Source organism: Epinephelus lanceolatus, chromosome 19, assembly GCF_041903045.1.
Source record: "Epinephelus lanceolatus isolate andai-2023 chromosome 19, ASM4190304v1, whole genome shotgun sequence".
Taxonomy (NCBI): domain Eukaryota; kingdom Metazoa; phylum Chordata; class Actinopteri; order Perciformes; family Serranidae; genus Epinephelus; species Epinephelus lanceolatus.
Window position 1 is genome coordinate 11,906,484 of NC_135752.1, and position 13,142 is coordinate 11,919,625.

The 13,142-nt window shown below is 40.9% G+C and overlaps 1 protein-coding gene across 2 annotated transcripts in view; it reads right to left on the reverse strand.

Moving 5' to 3' along the window:
• Nucleotides 1-2,615: 2,615 nt before the first annotated feature.
• The window catches only part of fibcd1b (fibrinogen C domain containing 1b), a 152,762-nt gene continuing 142,235 nt past the window's right edge, over nt 2,616-13,142 (reverse strand). For both annotated transcript variants that reach the window (XM_033647333.2, XM_033647334.2), the window contains 2 exons: nt 6,744-6,923; nt 2,616-2,900 (listed from right to left, as the gene is read on the reverse strand). In XM_033647333.2, coding sequence (XP_033503224.1) covers nt 2,635-2,900; nt 6,744-6,923 — 446 coding nt within the window. In that variant the 3' untranslated portion in view covers nt 2,616-2,634. The remainder of the gene's footprint in view (nt 2,901-6,743; nt 6,924-13,142) is intronic.

A 13,142-nucleotide genomic window follows, 5' to 3' on the forward strand; every position in this document is an offset into this window, starting at 1 on the left:
ATGTGCATATACACACAGAGACACTGTAGACGCACACATGTGCACACGCGCTAACACACACACACCCTCTGTCTAGCACAGAGACACACACATTTGCATACGCTCTCACACACCAGTCCCCTTCTCCCCAAGTGAACTCATACATTTTGAGCTTGTTTTAAATTCGCTATATCCTCTGACATTATCAAACCTCCATCTTTGTGCCATAATAACACCAGCAAGTACTTGCAACATGTGTCTGTGCTTTGATGTTGAAGAGAGGTGGCAGCAGTCCGCCGAGACATGACGTATAGCTGTATGCACACAGCCGAGGCACTGCACAAACAGCAATGGGAGATCCTTCCCCAGCACCAGCGATGACAGAGAAGCTCACAGCTGTTCCAGTGTCAGAGGTATCCGGTGCAACATTGCTCGCTGCTACACGTTAACCCACTGTCAGCTGGGGCAACACCCTTCAGCACACATTCGAAACTGTCTCCCAGCACCATAGGGCTTTCCGAAGCCAAGATGTCAGAAAGATCACATGTGTCCAGCAAGGCAGCTAAATGTGCCAGGAGGTTTGAAATCTCTCTCTCGTATTTTTGTGCCTCCGTAAAAAGATTTATATTTGTGCTGCAGATTTGAATGGGCATGTGCTTAAGGGGTAATCACATTCCTCCCCGTCACTCATATCCGACCTTCAAAGCGGCACAGGCCACTCTCGCTTGCTTTTCAGGCAGAGGAAGGGAAAAAAGTTCTGTAAATACTTTCTTCACTTGTTTTTTTTTTTGTTTGTTTGTTTTAACTGGTGGATTTTGTGAAGTCCATGTGCTTGAGTACTCTTTGTGTTTTAGCATAGTAAGAAAACAGCTTCACATGCTCTAAAAGTCATACACACTGTACAATAAAATCTACAGATAATTTTTTAAAGCTTTTAGTACATCCAAATAAACTCGATGAAACTGAGAAAAGTTGATTCACCGACTTAAAAAAAAGACGGAAAATCAGGATTGCACTGTTTCTGCCCACAGTTTGCCTTTGTGTTTTTCTTCATGACATTTTTTTTCTTTTTCTGTTATTCTTTTTTTTTTTTTTTTTGCTTTCGGCAATTTTGTGTTTGCCATAACACATTGTAGAATTCCTACTCAGAAGAAAAAAAAAAGACAGTGGCTGAAAGCGTCAAATCTTATTTTACAGCAACTTTCTCTCCCTTTGCATGACAAGAGGAACTGTGTCATGCAAACGGATCCCGTAAGAATCTCCTGGAAAGGAGAAAAAAAATGACAAATCAGAGGACAAACCAAAGAGGTGGGAATGTGGGGTCGTTGGCAAAAATGTAACATTTCCTCATCAGGTCCGAGAAGAAGTCATGACACAGTCTTTGATTCCTCCTTCATTCTCCGATCCCGTTGGTCTCCTTTAAATTGTTGTCAGTGTCTTTACCCTCCTGTCACATGTACATACATTACAGGCTTTGTTATTTGATGTTAACTACTTAAATGGAGAGTGAAAGGTATGCCAGCCATGCATCATGTCTGTGCTAAACATTGTAGTCAGTCGAGACGCTCTACTGAACTCATGACAGGAAATTGATAATGTTAGAGAACTCTGTCTGTCTCTCTCCGTCGTAGACACACACGCATACACACACATAGCCACGTACACACACACAAAGTGCTGGGTTACCATCTGTGAGTGCTGCATCAGTTGGCCAGTACTCAGCTGGCAGGCAGATCAGACAAAGTGCCCAATATGCTCCCTAATGGCCCAAGTCAGATGAATGAGATCCTCCGTTGTCTCTTCCTTTTTCTCATTTCTTTCTCATCCTTTTTGCACCTCCTCTTCTTCCACTTCCTCTCTCCCCTTTGATCCACCCTGCTCCCCCTTCATCCTTTCGACTAATTTACCTCTTGTCAAATTGTTTCCTCGTTCTCTCTGTCTCTGTCTTCCTCTAATTATCTGAGGCCCTGCACTTCTTGCCACTACCCTGCTGGGTCTCATTCACACAGATCAAGGATGTAAATGTGACATAGTGTACCACTGCGCTGTCCCTTCTCACCGGGGAAACTTCCTTTGCAAATGGGGAAAGGAGGAGGATTTTTATCTCCGTTCATATTTTTGCAAAGAGTTTGTCTGTTTCTATTATATCTGGCGCAACCCTCTCCCCTCACAGATTATACAGCAATGGGCAGTGAGACTGAACCACAATCAAAGTGCCATGTCAGCACAGATGGGAGGTCAGAGTTACATGTCAGGAGCGAATTACTGGTGTGTGATCCTGCAGGCGATGCTTGGACCACCATGTCAGACTGAGTAAAGCTAGCGCAGTGGACTGTGAGCTCTGGTAAGCTGTTTGTGTGAACTGAATGATCAAAAATATTCATGATGACAGTTACATTTTTTTTTTCAAGAAAGGAACCGGGGGAAGGACAATGGTAGCTGGCATGACACTAGTAGCTGAGTGATGGAGGAAGAGGAGCAAAAAGGGAGCGAGACATCAGGAGGCAAACAGCAGAGTCAACTAAACTCAAAGAGGTATGTTTTTTAGTGAATAAACAATATCAAGACAAGTAACTCCGCCTAGCTGTCAGAAACTGTGGTTTGTAATGTTTCAGAAAACTTCTTCTTTTTCCTCCTTTTTTCCTTTTGTCTTTCTCATTTATTCTCTGGGTCACGGGTAGGTCGTATCTTCATCTCGGAGAACTTGAGGGAGTACTGCCAGCCAGTCCACGAGGACCACTCGATGCCGTCGGCATAGGAGGTGTGCTGGCCACGCAGGTATTGGCCGTTAAGGTTGGAGGTGTGGCAGTTGCGGTACCACCAGGCACCATGGTAGAAAGAGGCGCAGTTGTTCTCCGAGTGGTCGTTGTCCCTGTCTTTGGTGGTGAACTTCATCCCGTTGTGCTTCAGCAGAGAGTCACCTAGGGTGGGAGAAGATGTGAAACAAAATTTGAATGTGTCAGTACATATTTAAACCGTAGGATAAAGCAGCACATTCTCACCCCCAACTCGCCAAACACAGACACTTGGTCAGCGGCCCTACATGTCAAACCACAGTGTTCTGGTACCTCTACACTGTCAGTTTTGGATGCCCAGGCATGGTGTTTCAATTCACACTTGTTTTATACATTGTGTCTTCTCAAAATAAACGTAGGTTTTCATGGGAAATGTGTAGTTTCCACTCATTAAAAGCATTTTGTTTCTTTCTGACTTCTTAGCCTCCTGTGACCCTGCATTACATTTTGGGTTTGCTGCACCCATATCCCTTGTTCCTGGACACTTTTATGTGCCATCTAGTGGTAGCATAAGCACAATACACTAATCTATGCAAAAACAAAATGGCGGCCATCTCCGCAAAGTCACTGTACAGCTGATTCTGACATAGAAATGGACAAAAAAACAATTCAGAGTCACCAGTTAATCTAATTTGCATGTCTTTGGACTGTGGGAGGAAGCCGGAGTACCCAGAGAAAACAGACGGAGAACATGCAAACCAGAAACCCTCTTGCTGTGAGGCGACAATGATAACCGCTGAACCACCGTGCCACTGAAACTTAATTATTCATGCTTGATAATGTCTGTAGTCTAATATGGTGCACAAATTTGACCAAATTTAGCAACAGTAACACACTAAAATGCTGTTTATTACAAAGTTCTTGTTTGAGGATACTGGGACTCTATTATTGTGTCATCGCAGCATTTCACACAGGCCAATTAGGTGTGACAGACTGCTTCTACAAACAAAAAGGACTTTGCCTGATTGGAATATGGAGCAAGAGGAACTTTATACAGAGTTACAAAATGAACAAAGCCATGTTCAGGCATTGAAAGAAACAGTTTAATACTTTCTTAAATACTTGTGACTATAACAAAATAAACCCACTGTCCCTATATAATGACATTATTTCTTCTCAAAAACTACTCACTGGTCAAAGACAGTGGTTAGTTGTTTAAACTTATCGGGTTCTACGTTTCCCAAATAGCTATAGGAGAATAAAAAATGCACACCAAACAAAATCTTGGGTCTCGGGAGGTTAGCTTTATGCAAGATAAAAGCATGGGCTTAGGTTTAGGCAACAAAAGTACTTGGTTAGGTTTACAATAAGACATCATGGTTTGGCCTGAAATTAGTATGTTTGTTGCTAACATAATGAAATGTCACGTGACATACGTAACATATGTCACAAGCACATATGTCACTAGTATGCTACACATAGCACACTACATTATTATTAAAATAAATTGACTGACTTTTGTTTTCACACTGTAAACAAACAGCTCTCCCCCTTGATGAAAGTCCAGGGTATGTTTGACCTGTCCACATCTCCTCCCAGAACCCTATGTAGACATTCTTGCTTTTTATACTATGGCAGTATTTCAGAGCTTCAAAAAATGCTGCCGACCGGTGCGTCTCATACTGCTGCTAAATGGTGTCTCAATGTGTCAGTATCTGACACCAAGGGCCTTTGACCAAGCGTCTGTATTTGATGAGTTAGGAACCAGACCAGGTCGGATTAAGATGTAGGTTTATTTAAAGTGAATGAAACAAGCTCTCGTAAACAAGTGCAGCTGGGACAGAGAAGAAAAAAAAACATTTTAAGCAACAGCTATTGCATCTCCTCTGTGTCTTCCCCCAAAATATTCTTGGATCTGAAACCAGAAACCAGCAATTAGACACATCCACAAGTGATTAACTTCAAAATAGTATAGGACCTTTCAATTAATCATTTCTACAAACAGAGAGAGATGATAGAATAAAAAATAAAGCTCCACAGCTCTCCAGGGTATTGCTTCTCATTATCTAAAGCAGGAGGTCAGACGGCTTCTTAGCCAATTTATCAAAGGCAGCGTGGTGACCTTTTTATCTTCCTCTTTTTAATAACACAGCCCCAATGGTTTCACCAGCATGTCTGTCGCTTAATGTACAGAAATGTTATAATAGGAGGGAAACAACGCAATTAACAGACTGTTGGTTTCATTCTTTCTTTTTGCATCAATGTTGATCTTTTATGTATTTTTGAAACTGGCACTGGTATCTTGAAAAGCATAGATGCTAGTTAATAAGAGGGCATTCTTTCCTGCAGCATGATTGTGAATGTGATAATGATGTAAGACTAATGTGGGGACGCGACACATGCAAGTCAAATCACCTAAGTGCCCTTAATCACGGTCTGCGTGGTAAGTCTGATTAACACAATTAAATTACCGAGCTGAAAATACCTTCTCGCTATATAAAGATCCCTCACTGACATATTCTCTACATCGATAACTGCCTCGCAAGCTAACAAGTAAAATGAAAGCAACATTTTCGCTGAAACTGCGGTAGGCCTAAAGTTTTCAGTAAATGGATGTTCAAACAGCTCATAATGTTCAATAAACTCCCCCTAGCTCCCCTGCACTCTCTGTCCTTTCCTTTCTTTCCAAAGCAAGCATCACACTGTGACCAGAAGTGGATAGAAGGATAAAGCTGAGAGCAGAATGAAAGACCGCTCACCAGCCATCAGGTGATGGCTAACAGCTCGTCAGGGCATCAAACAACCCTTAATTGCTCAGGATGTGGCTGCCCAGCTCCTTACCCTCTCGCTCTGTCCTACTCTGCTCTCCATTTGGCATTACCATGGTAACCAGTCAGCCGGAAAAATAATCTGACAGGCATGTCTGATATCCATGTTGTGTGCTGTTCGACATCAGGAGGAAAAAGACAGTGGGGAAGTAAAGGGAAGAAAATGAAGCGCTGTCGACAATGGGACGATGTCCAAGGGATGTAGAAAAAAGGAGAGGGGGGAAAAAAAACAAAAACAAAACAGAAGCACTTAAAGGCTCATTTGCAAGGCGCTGGATGTCACCTTGGTGGCTGGGGGCCGGCAGCCGCCTCCGATGCCCATTAAGATCCAGCTGCTCCCAGCCCAAATGAGCACCTGTCAGCTGATCAGAAAGCAGCCACACCAGAGCAAAATACCCCTAATAATAATAACAGTAGCCGCCTACAGGGAGGCTGAGGTGAGAGGATGAGCATCCTGAGAGAGTTTGAGTACCCTTAATTTGAGTGGATTCAAATGTCCAACAGGCAGATGAGTTCAAGGTCAGGCCGTGCTGAGGACAAGCCAGGTGCGTTACAGGACACCATATCTGGGGAAAAAGCTGTTGCACACACAGCACATTGTTTCTGTCCCCAGTCCTCTGCTTCCCTGTCCCTTAGATACCTCTACCCTCATTTTTATTTACCTCTCTTCCGTTACTCTCTTCTTCTTTCGCACCTGTCCCCTCCTTTCCTCCATCCCAGTTTCTCCAAGCCCTCCTCCTTTCCTCCTCACTTCGGTTTCCTGCTCCATCTCTCATATCTGTCCCCATTCTCTCCTGTGTTCTTGGAGCAGCACTCCCCAAAGGTTCTTTAAATTGCTTCTTCATTTCAACGGCGGGGTTTTTTGTTTACGCTGCAGGTCAAGCAGTGCAATTAATTGGCAGTAATTTAATCAAGGTGACAGGTAGCTGGCTTGGATCTGATGGTTGGGGAGCAGAGACACAGACACTAGCAGTCCCTCTCCCTGTGAAGCTGTCTGCATGGTTTAACAAGTGGACACACCTACTGCACTGTAAAAATAACATGCTATTATTCTGAGGCAGCGTGAACTGGAAGTTATGATTTCTGTGCTCACAATTAGGTTAAAAGAAAAAATGAATAACAAAAATAGTGTATACCAATCAGAGAACAAGCACAGGAAATTGTGCAGGCAAAATCTAAGTAGTTCACTGAGCATACACACCTGCATTGCCAGAATAGTCCCCCACAGTCAAAGGATATCCATCATCATCAGGGTCGACTGAGAAGAGGCCTACTCCAAAGGTTCCATACTGGGCGTAAGCAGTGCTATTTTCAAAGTCCTCCAAGTCGATACGAAGCTCATAGTTCCCTTGGATGGACAGGGCATGGATCTGCTTCAGCCCTGTGGGGAAAAAGAGCGAGACACAGACCAAAACAATCCATTACAAAGTACTACCGTTGTTCTCAGCAAACAGTTTAAAGCTATTTCAGAAGCCTCTCAATGCCGTACATTTTCTGGAAATAAGATGTAACATGGTTTTTGTGCCATTTAGAGTCTCCCCTTGCATGTGTAGGGTTTCTTTCCAAAACAAGATTAAAAGTTTCTTTTCAAAAGCGCACAGAGTGTCTGCTGCTCACAGAACTGTTCGGAATGACGATGGAGAGACCAGCTAAAAAACTGTATGTGATATTTGGATGGGTCATGAGACAATAGGCCCCTGAGCACAGATGAGCAAAGGGCTCCACCACCTCTCTGTAGGAACCAGACACATACTTTGTGGTGATGTATTGTTTGTCTCTTTTTTTGGTCATTTCTTGTCTCCATGTGGTTGTTTTACTAGTTTTTGTAGTTATTTTGAGTCTCTTTGCAGTTCCTTTGCACCTCTCTGTGACCATTTTGAGTCTTATCCTGGTCAGTATGTGTTCATTTGAGTGACACTCAACAGGCCTATTGACCTGTGTCCAGGAGGCCCATTCAGTAATCCATCCATGACACCGACTTCTTCACATTGACATGCAGTTGCAGAAATACAACTTGGCGATCTTTCACTGCAACAATTTCATATTAGAGCATCTGCCTCAACATTGTAACACGACTCTTGGGTATCAACAATGCAAAGTACGTTTTGAAGATGTATTTTTATTTAAATCTTGCAGGATGCACCTTTCTTGACCACTTCAGATTCAGTACTAGTGGGTCAGAGCTCATGCATTGCCTACCCTGACTGAAAAAGATTGTGAATTGTGACTGTTTGCCTGTAATTGCTTTGAACGTTCCATGAAAAGGTGGAGTGTCCTGGATAGAGGAGATGCTGTAAAATTGAACCTGGCTATGTACTACATGAGTGGTGAGTGAAATTAATAATAATAATAATAATAATAATAATAATATTAATGATAATAATGATAATAATAATAATAACCAAAAGAAAGAAGTTCAAAAAGGTTTTTTGGACTATTTCTATAACTAGAAAAGCTAAATTGTAAATTGTAGCATGGGATAGTAGGGCTTCACAGACTTTTCCAGGAAGGTGAATTGCTTTTTTAATCAACTATTCATTCAAATCAAAAGGTATTCATAACTTTAATGTGAAAATCACGTCTAGATTAATTCCCCGCTCTGTCTCTGAACATCAAAGACAGCCCCCCAACACTTATGAGGATACGTGGCTGGATACAAAAGTTATCGCTTTCAATATCAAAGACGGGAATTTAACAACAAGGTCAACAACATCATGTGGCCTCCCGGTGATGAAAAAATGCACAGTATTTTGAAGTCAAGTGTAGTCTGCGCTCGCGTTAATTATGTGCGTTTTAAATGGACTTAAGCTTCATTCAAAAACAAACTGAAAGAAGGGGAGTATATCAGCTCTCACTACTGCACTAATGTGATCATTTCAGTTGCCTTCAGGTCAGCTCAAAGCAGAAAAAAGTGCCATGCTCCCATAATGTATATTTATCATAACAGTGAGATAACGGCTCAGTGGGCTAATCTGATGTACTGCTGGAGGAGGCGTTGCCAAAACATTTTTTAGTACATTATTAGTAAAATAACTCTTTAGCAGGTATCAGAGTATGATTGTGCTTAAGAGAGCCCTGGTTTTGAAGGTATGATACAATTTGGTTTATAGAAAAAGTGTTCCATTACTCATCTCTCATTAACTTTTCACACATATGATTAAGCGTCAGGTTCAAGCTCATTAATAGCTACGGATGGAAAAAAACATCCTGGAACTGATTTGCATTATAAAGTACATGTTATGTCATTGGCACTGCATCTTAAATGTATCTTTTTGTTTTAGGGAAAGTATGATTTTAATAAATCCTCAATGTGAGTCTATGCTTGAAGTCATTTCTTGTGATAAAATCTCTTCTGAAGACCATATTAGTAATTAAAAGGCACATCTATCTCACATCCAATTGTCTCAGCTATTTCAGATTCAAGCTCACTTCATCAGATGCCCTGAACCGATCTTTTAATTGTTGCTCAATCCTTGGGAGAGAGTGAGCAAGACAGAAAGTGCCAGGAGGAAATAGGGTTTCCATCCCTTCTTCCTTGCCCCCTCCTGCCCTATATTTCCCCCCCGCTGTGTTGGAGTGATGGAGCGTCCCAGGGCATGTTTTCCTCTGAGTTGATCAAAGGTATGAGAGCAATAGTGTGTCAGACGGAGAGAAGCAGGAGGAACTCAACTTGGGTCCCTTGAACGCAAAAATTCAAGGCAGGAAGACAAACAAAAGTGAACTCAGCCTCAAGACTGCGTTAAACAGCCTTCCTCCATGCGTATAAATGCACTCTATACAGTAGCACTGTTTATTTGGGAGGCAAATAAGAAAATGAAATAACACTCGAAAGCGTGTGCTGATGGAGAAGCTTCAAAGGCTTCATGGTAAAGACTGAGGGTCGGATTTAAAGTATGCAGAGGAAGCTGCAGGCTGCAATTACCGGTTTAAGGTTTGTTTTACTGTCTCTACCGTAATGTGAGTCACCATGAAAGCAGCTGCACCGCAGGAAGGAAGGTGTTTTCATGAATCCGAACACTGTCATTTTACCTCCTACTGCAATCATCACCTTCACAAATGAAGCTCATTCTCCCTTTTTAAAGCTTACAAACCTCAAACTGACTTTGTCTAATTTGAATTCCGTCGTTGTTGAGAATTGCACTGAGAGCGCCTCGTCTGAAGTAGAGGGCTAATTTGATGACAAACACAGCTGAAAGAGCCCATTATTATTCAGAGACAGAAGCTTGCAGTCTGGGCCCAGGCACTTAGTTTGGATTTAATCTAGCCCAATGGGAGGTTGATCCTGCTCTTTTCATTTTCACAGTGGATCAGAAGATTGGAGGTGGAGAATCAGTCATTAATACATTCATAGGCAGGTAACTTCATGGGTGCCAGTTTCCGGTTAGTTTTCATTCAAAAGCATAAATACTCAAGTGTGCAAGAAACAGAGAAACACACACAGAATGCAACACATTGTCACACACATTCAGAGAAACAAAAAATGGCTCATTTGCAGAAATAGATTTTGTGTCGTAGCCCTTTGAGAAAAAGTATCAATCCACACAAACACCTGAGGGAATAGCACCCTGGGGTGATTTGACAAACTTCAAAAGAAAGACTTAGGATGTTTTCTCTTTCAGAAAAAAAAAAAGAAAATAAAATACCAGATGCAACACAACTCTATTTAAAGACTCTGCGGCTTCCAACTGTATTTACATAACTTTAATTCAGTCCCTAATTAAAGCCCCAGAGAATCTCAGCGAGACTCTAATTCAGAATAATTAAAGGGGAAGACAAGTGAAATAACAACAGAGACTCCTTTGGTTAAAATCTAAATGCTCAGGTGTAACTCCCTGTTAATTAAATGCTATTGTTAGGTTATATAAAATGGGTTCTAAAATACAAGGGAGAACTTTGAGGTGTTTTGCTTCAGTATTAACATGCTGATTGCTCCATTGGGGAGAGACTCTGCTCTCTTCTCACTGATTTGCCATTTAGGGGAAGCTTAGCAGAGAGTTAGAAAAAAAAATCTGTCCTTCTATGTGCTTCAGATGGGCAATTAGAGTTCTCTCTTTTCTGACTGGCTTTATATCATGGCCATAATAAGGCACGTTTTTCATTTCTCTTTGTTTTGATTGTCTGTCTTGTTTTTACCTCTCTAGGACAAAATAATAATAATAATAATTATTGTCAAGTTTTATTACTGTTCAATTTTTTTCTGAAAGCAAAAATAATAAAGTAATTTTTTCAAAGGCTGTCAAATCCCCCCAGGGCACTATTGTTTGTGTGGATTTTTTTTTTGCCCAAAGAGCTAGGACACAAAAATTATTTCTGCAAATGAGCCAACTTTATTTTTCTGAATACATGTCGAAATGTTTTGCATTTTGTATGCATTTCTCTGTGTGTGTCTGTTTCCTGCATATATAGCAAGACTGAGAGTCTACAGTCCTGCTAGCAGCTCCATGAGGTGGCATGCTAAACTTTGCATGCTACCATTTAATGTGAAAACATGATATGACAATAGCAGTGGTAACATGTTTGTTACCACTGATGGATGTTTAGCAGGTATTACATTTACAATTGTCACTATCTTAGTTTAGGATGTTAGCATGCTAACACTTGCTAATTAGCATTAAACACAAAATAAAGCTAGTGCTGTTGTCGTTAGTTTTGCACGTAATTGGTAGGTAAAACCCAAGTTTTATCATGGTATGATAGTACATAGACGTACACAATCTTTGGACAATGATACGTCATTTGCTGATACCAAAAAGTCTGCCACGATGCTGTCTGCCAGTGGTCTCAAAACATCTTGCCTAAGGACTACAGTTGAAAATTAGCCAGCTAGCTAACACTGGCACATTTGCAGAAATGTTGATTAATTTGTGCTGAAATGAAACTGAAAATGCGATTTCAAATCGATTCAATTCAGGAGCCTGTTACTGATTATGTTATCTTCTGCCCTCTGGTAAGAAGTGATTAATTTAAAGCTCACAGCAACTTAATACCACACAGTTTCTGGCTTTTGTTTGATATGTAGTGTCAGTAAAAAATGTTGCTGCACATTTCCGATCCATTGTTAGCGCAATTAGAACGATAAACATCCCTGTCACCCTGAACATCCCGCTGAACCCAGTTCAATCTCTCAATCTCTACATGGAAAAAAAAGTCCAATAAAGAAAATAATCCAGTAGTCGTATTGAACAGCCAAATCCAATTTGACTGACACAATTCTGAGTCGGGTACAACCCTAGGAAGTATCCTCATCATCTTTTTCTTGGCTGCTTGCCATTCTTTGCCTGGTGTTAGGCTGCTAATACTGTTTACATGTTAAGGAAGGAGGTGTTTTTGGACAGAAATGGTGACACACACAAGCAATGGGAATTTCAAAAGGTGTACCTTTATGATGATGATATGTACCGATGTTTTCACTTTGCACCAGTAACATCAGATCACTGATCACTGAATTGATATGTATCAATCCAAACCGATGTATTGTTACACCCCTGGTATTTGTTCTTGAACCAAAGTATTGGACAAATTAAAAGTGTGACCTAATGATGGCGCTAGATAACATGTCATGGGATGACCAAAACGGGCCTATTTATCGTTACCAATGCTATCCAATACTTTAAATAACAAAGTATGAATGGGTAGCAATCTTTGAACTTTTTTCTGCAGATAAATCTCCATATTACACAAACAGCACTATACAGGAATAATTACTCAATGTCATCTAAAAAGAAGATAAATAATGCTGGCAAAATCAGCATCTCATTCTGAACAATCAATGTGTTTACTGATAAGGAATCTCATTTAGAGTGTGCCTGATTAACAAACACGTCGATGGGACAAAAATCTTTAAGCGTTCTTTGGCATTAAATCATCCATGTCATTAGTCTCTTTTACAATCTCTGCTACAGTAAAAACAGAGCTGAGGGCTGAGACACTACAAAGTGCAGGACCTTTCATGGTGTGTGCTGAAAGTTCAACATTATCTTCATCATGTCCATTGTGATGAAAATAAGCACTTCAGATGGCAGAAAGACAAAGAATCTCTCACATGAAAAGCAGGCCAATCTTAAATTTAGAACACACCAATACATGTGGGAGCCAACTATTGGTCCTTTTTGGTAATAAATCATGAAAGATGACAATAATAATGATATATATCTGCAATTACCTCATTAAACTGGGTCATGGTAATCCATAACTCATTTTCACAGCTCTGAGGTTTATGGGAAAGAGGACAAATTTAGCTTGTTTAGAACATGAAGACAGTAATTTGTCATTTTTATCTTTTATTCATTCTGAGAGGGCATGTTGTCTTCTCCAAAACTTAAAAAGAAACAAAGCTCAAGCTCCTCCTGACATTGATTAAACCATTACCACCAGAGATTCCAGCTCCTTAAACGTGATTTTACAGTTAATGAGACTGACATCAATGACTTGATTAAAAATGTAGAAGACCTCCGTGAGATGTCTCTGTGATTCTGCTAAAAGGCCCAAATATTAATGATTTATTTGCTTTTATTTAAAAAGTATGTAGGGGGAATGTATTGGATGCTTTTAGGGGACGGGTTACAGTCTCAGTGTAGTGCAGCACTACAGGGCATGGAGG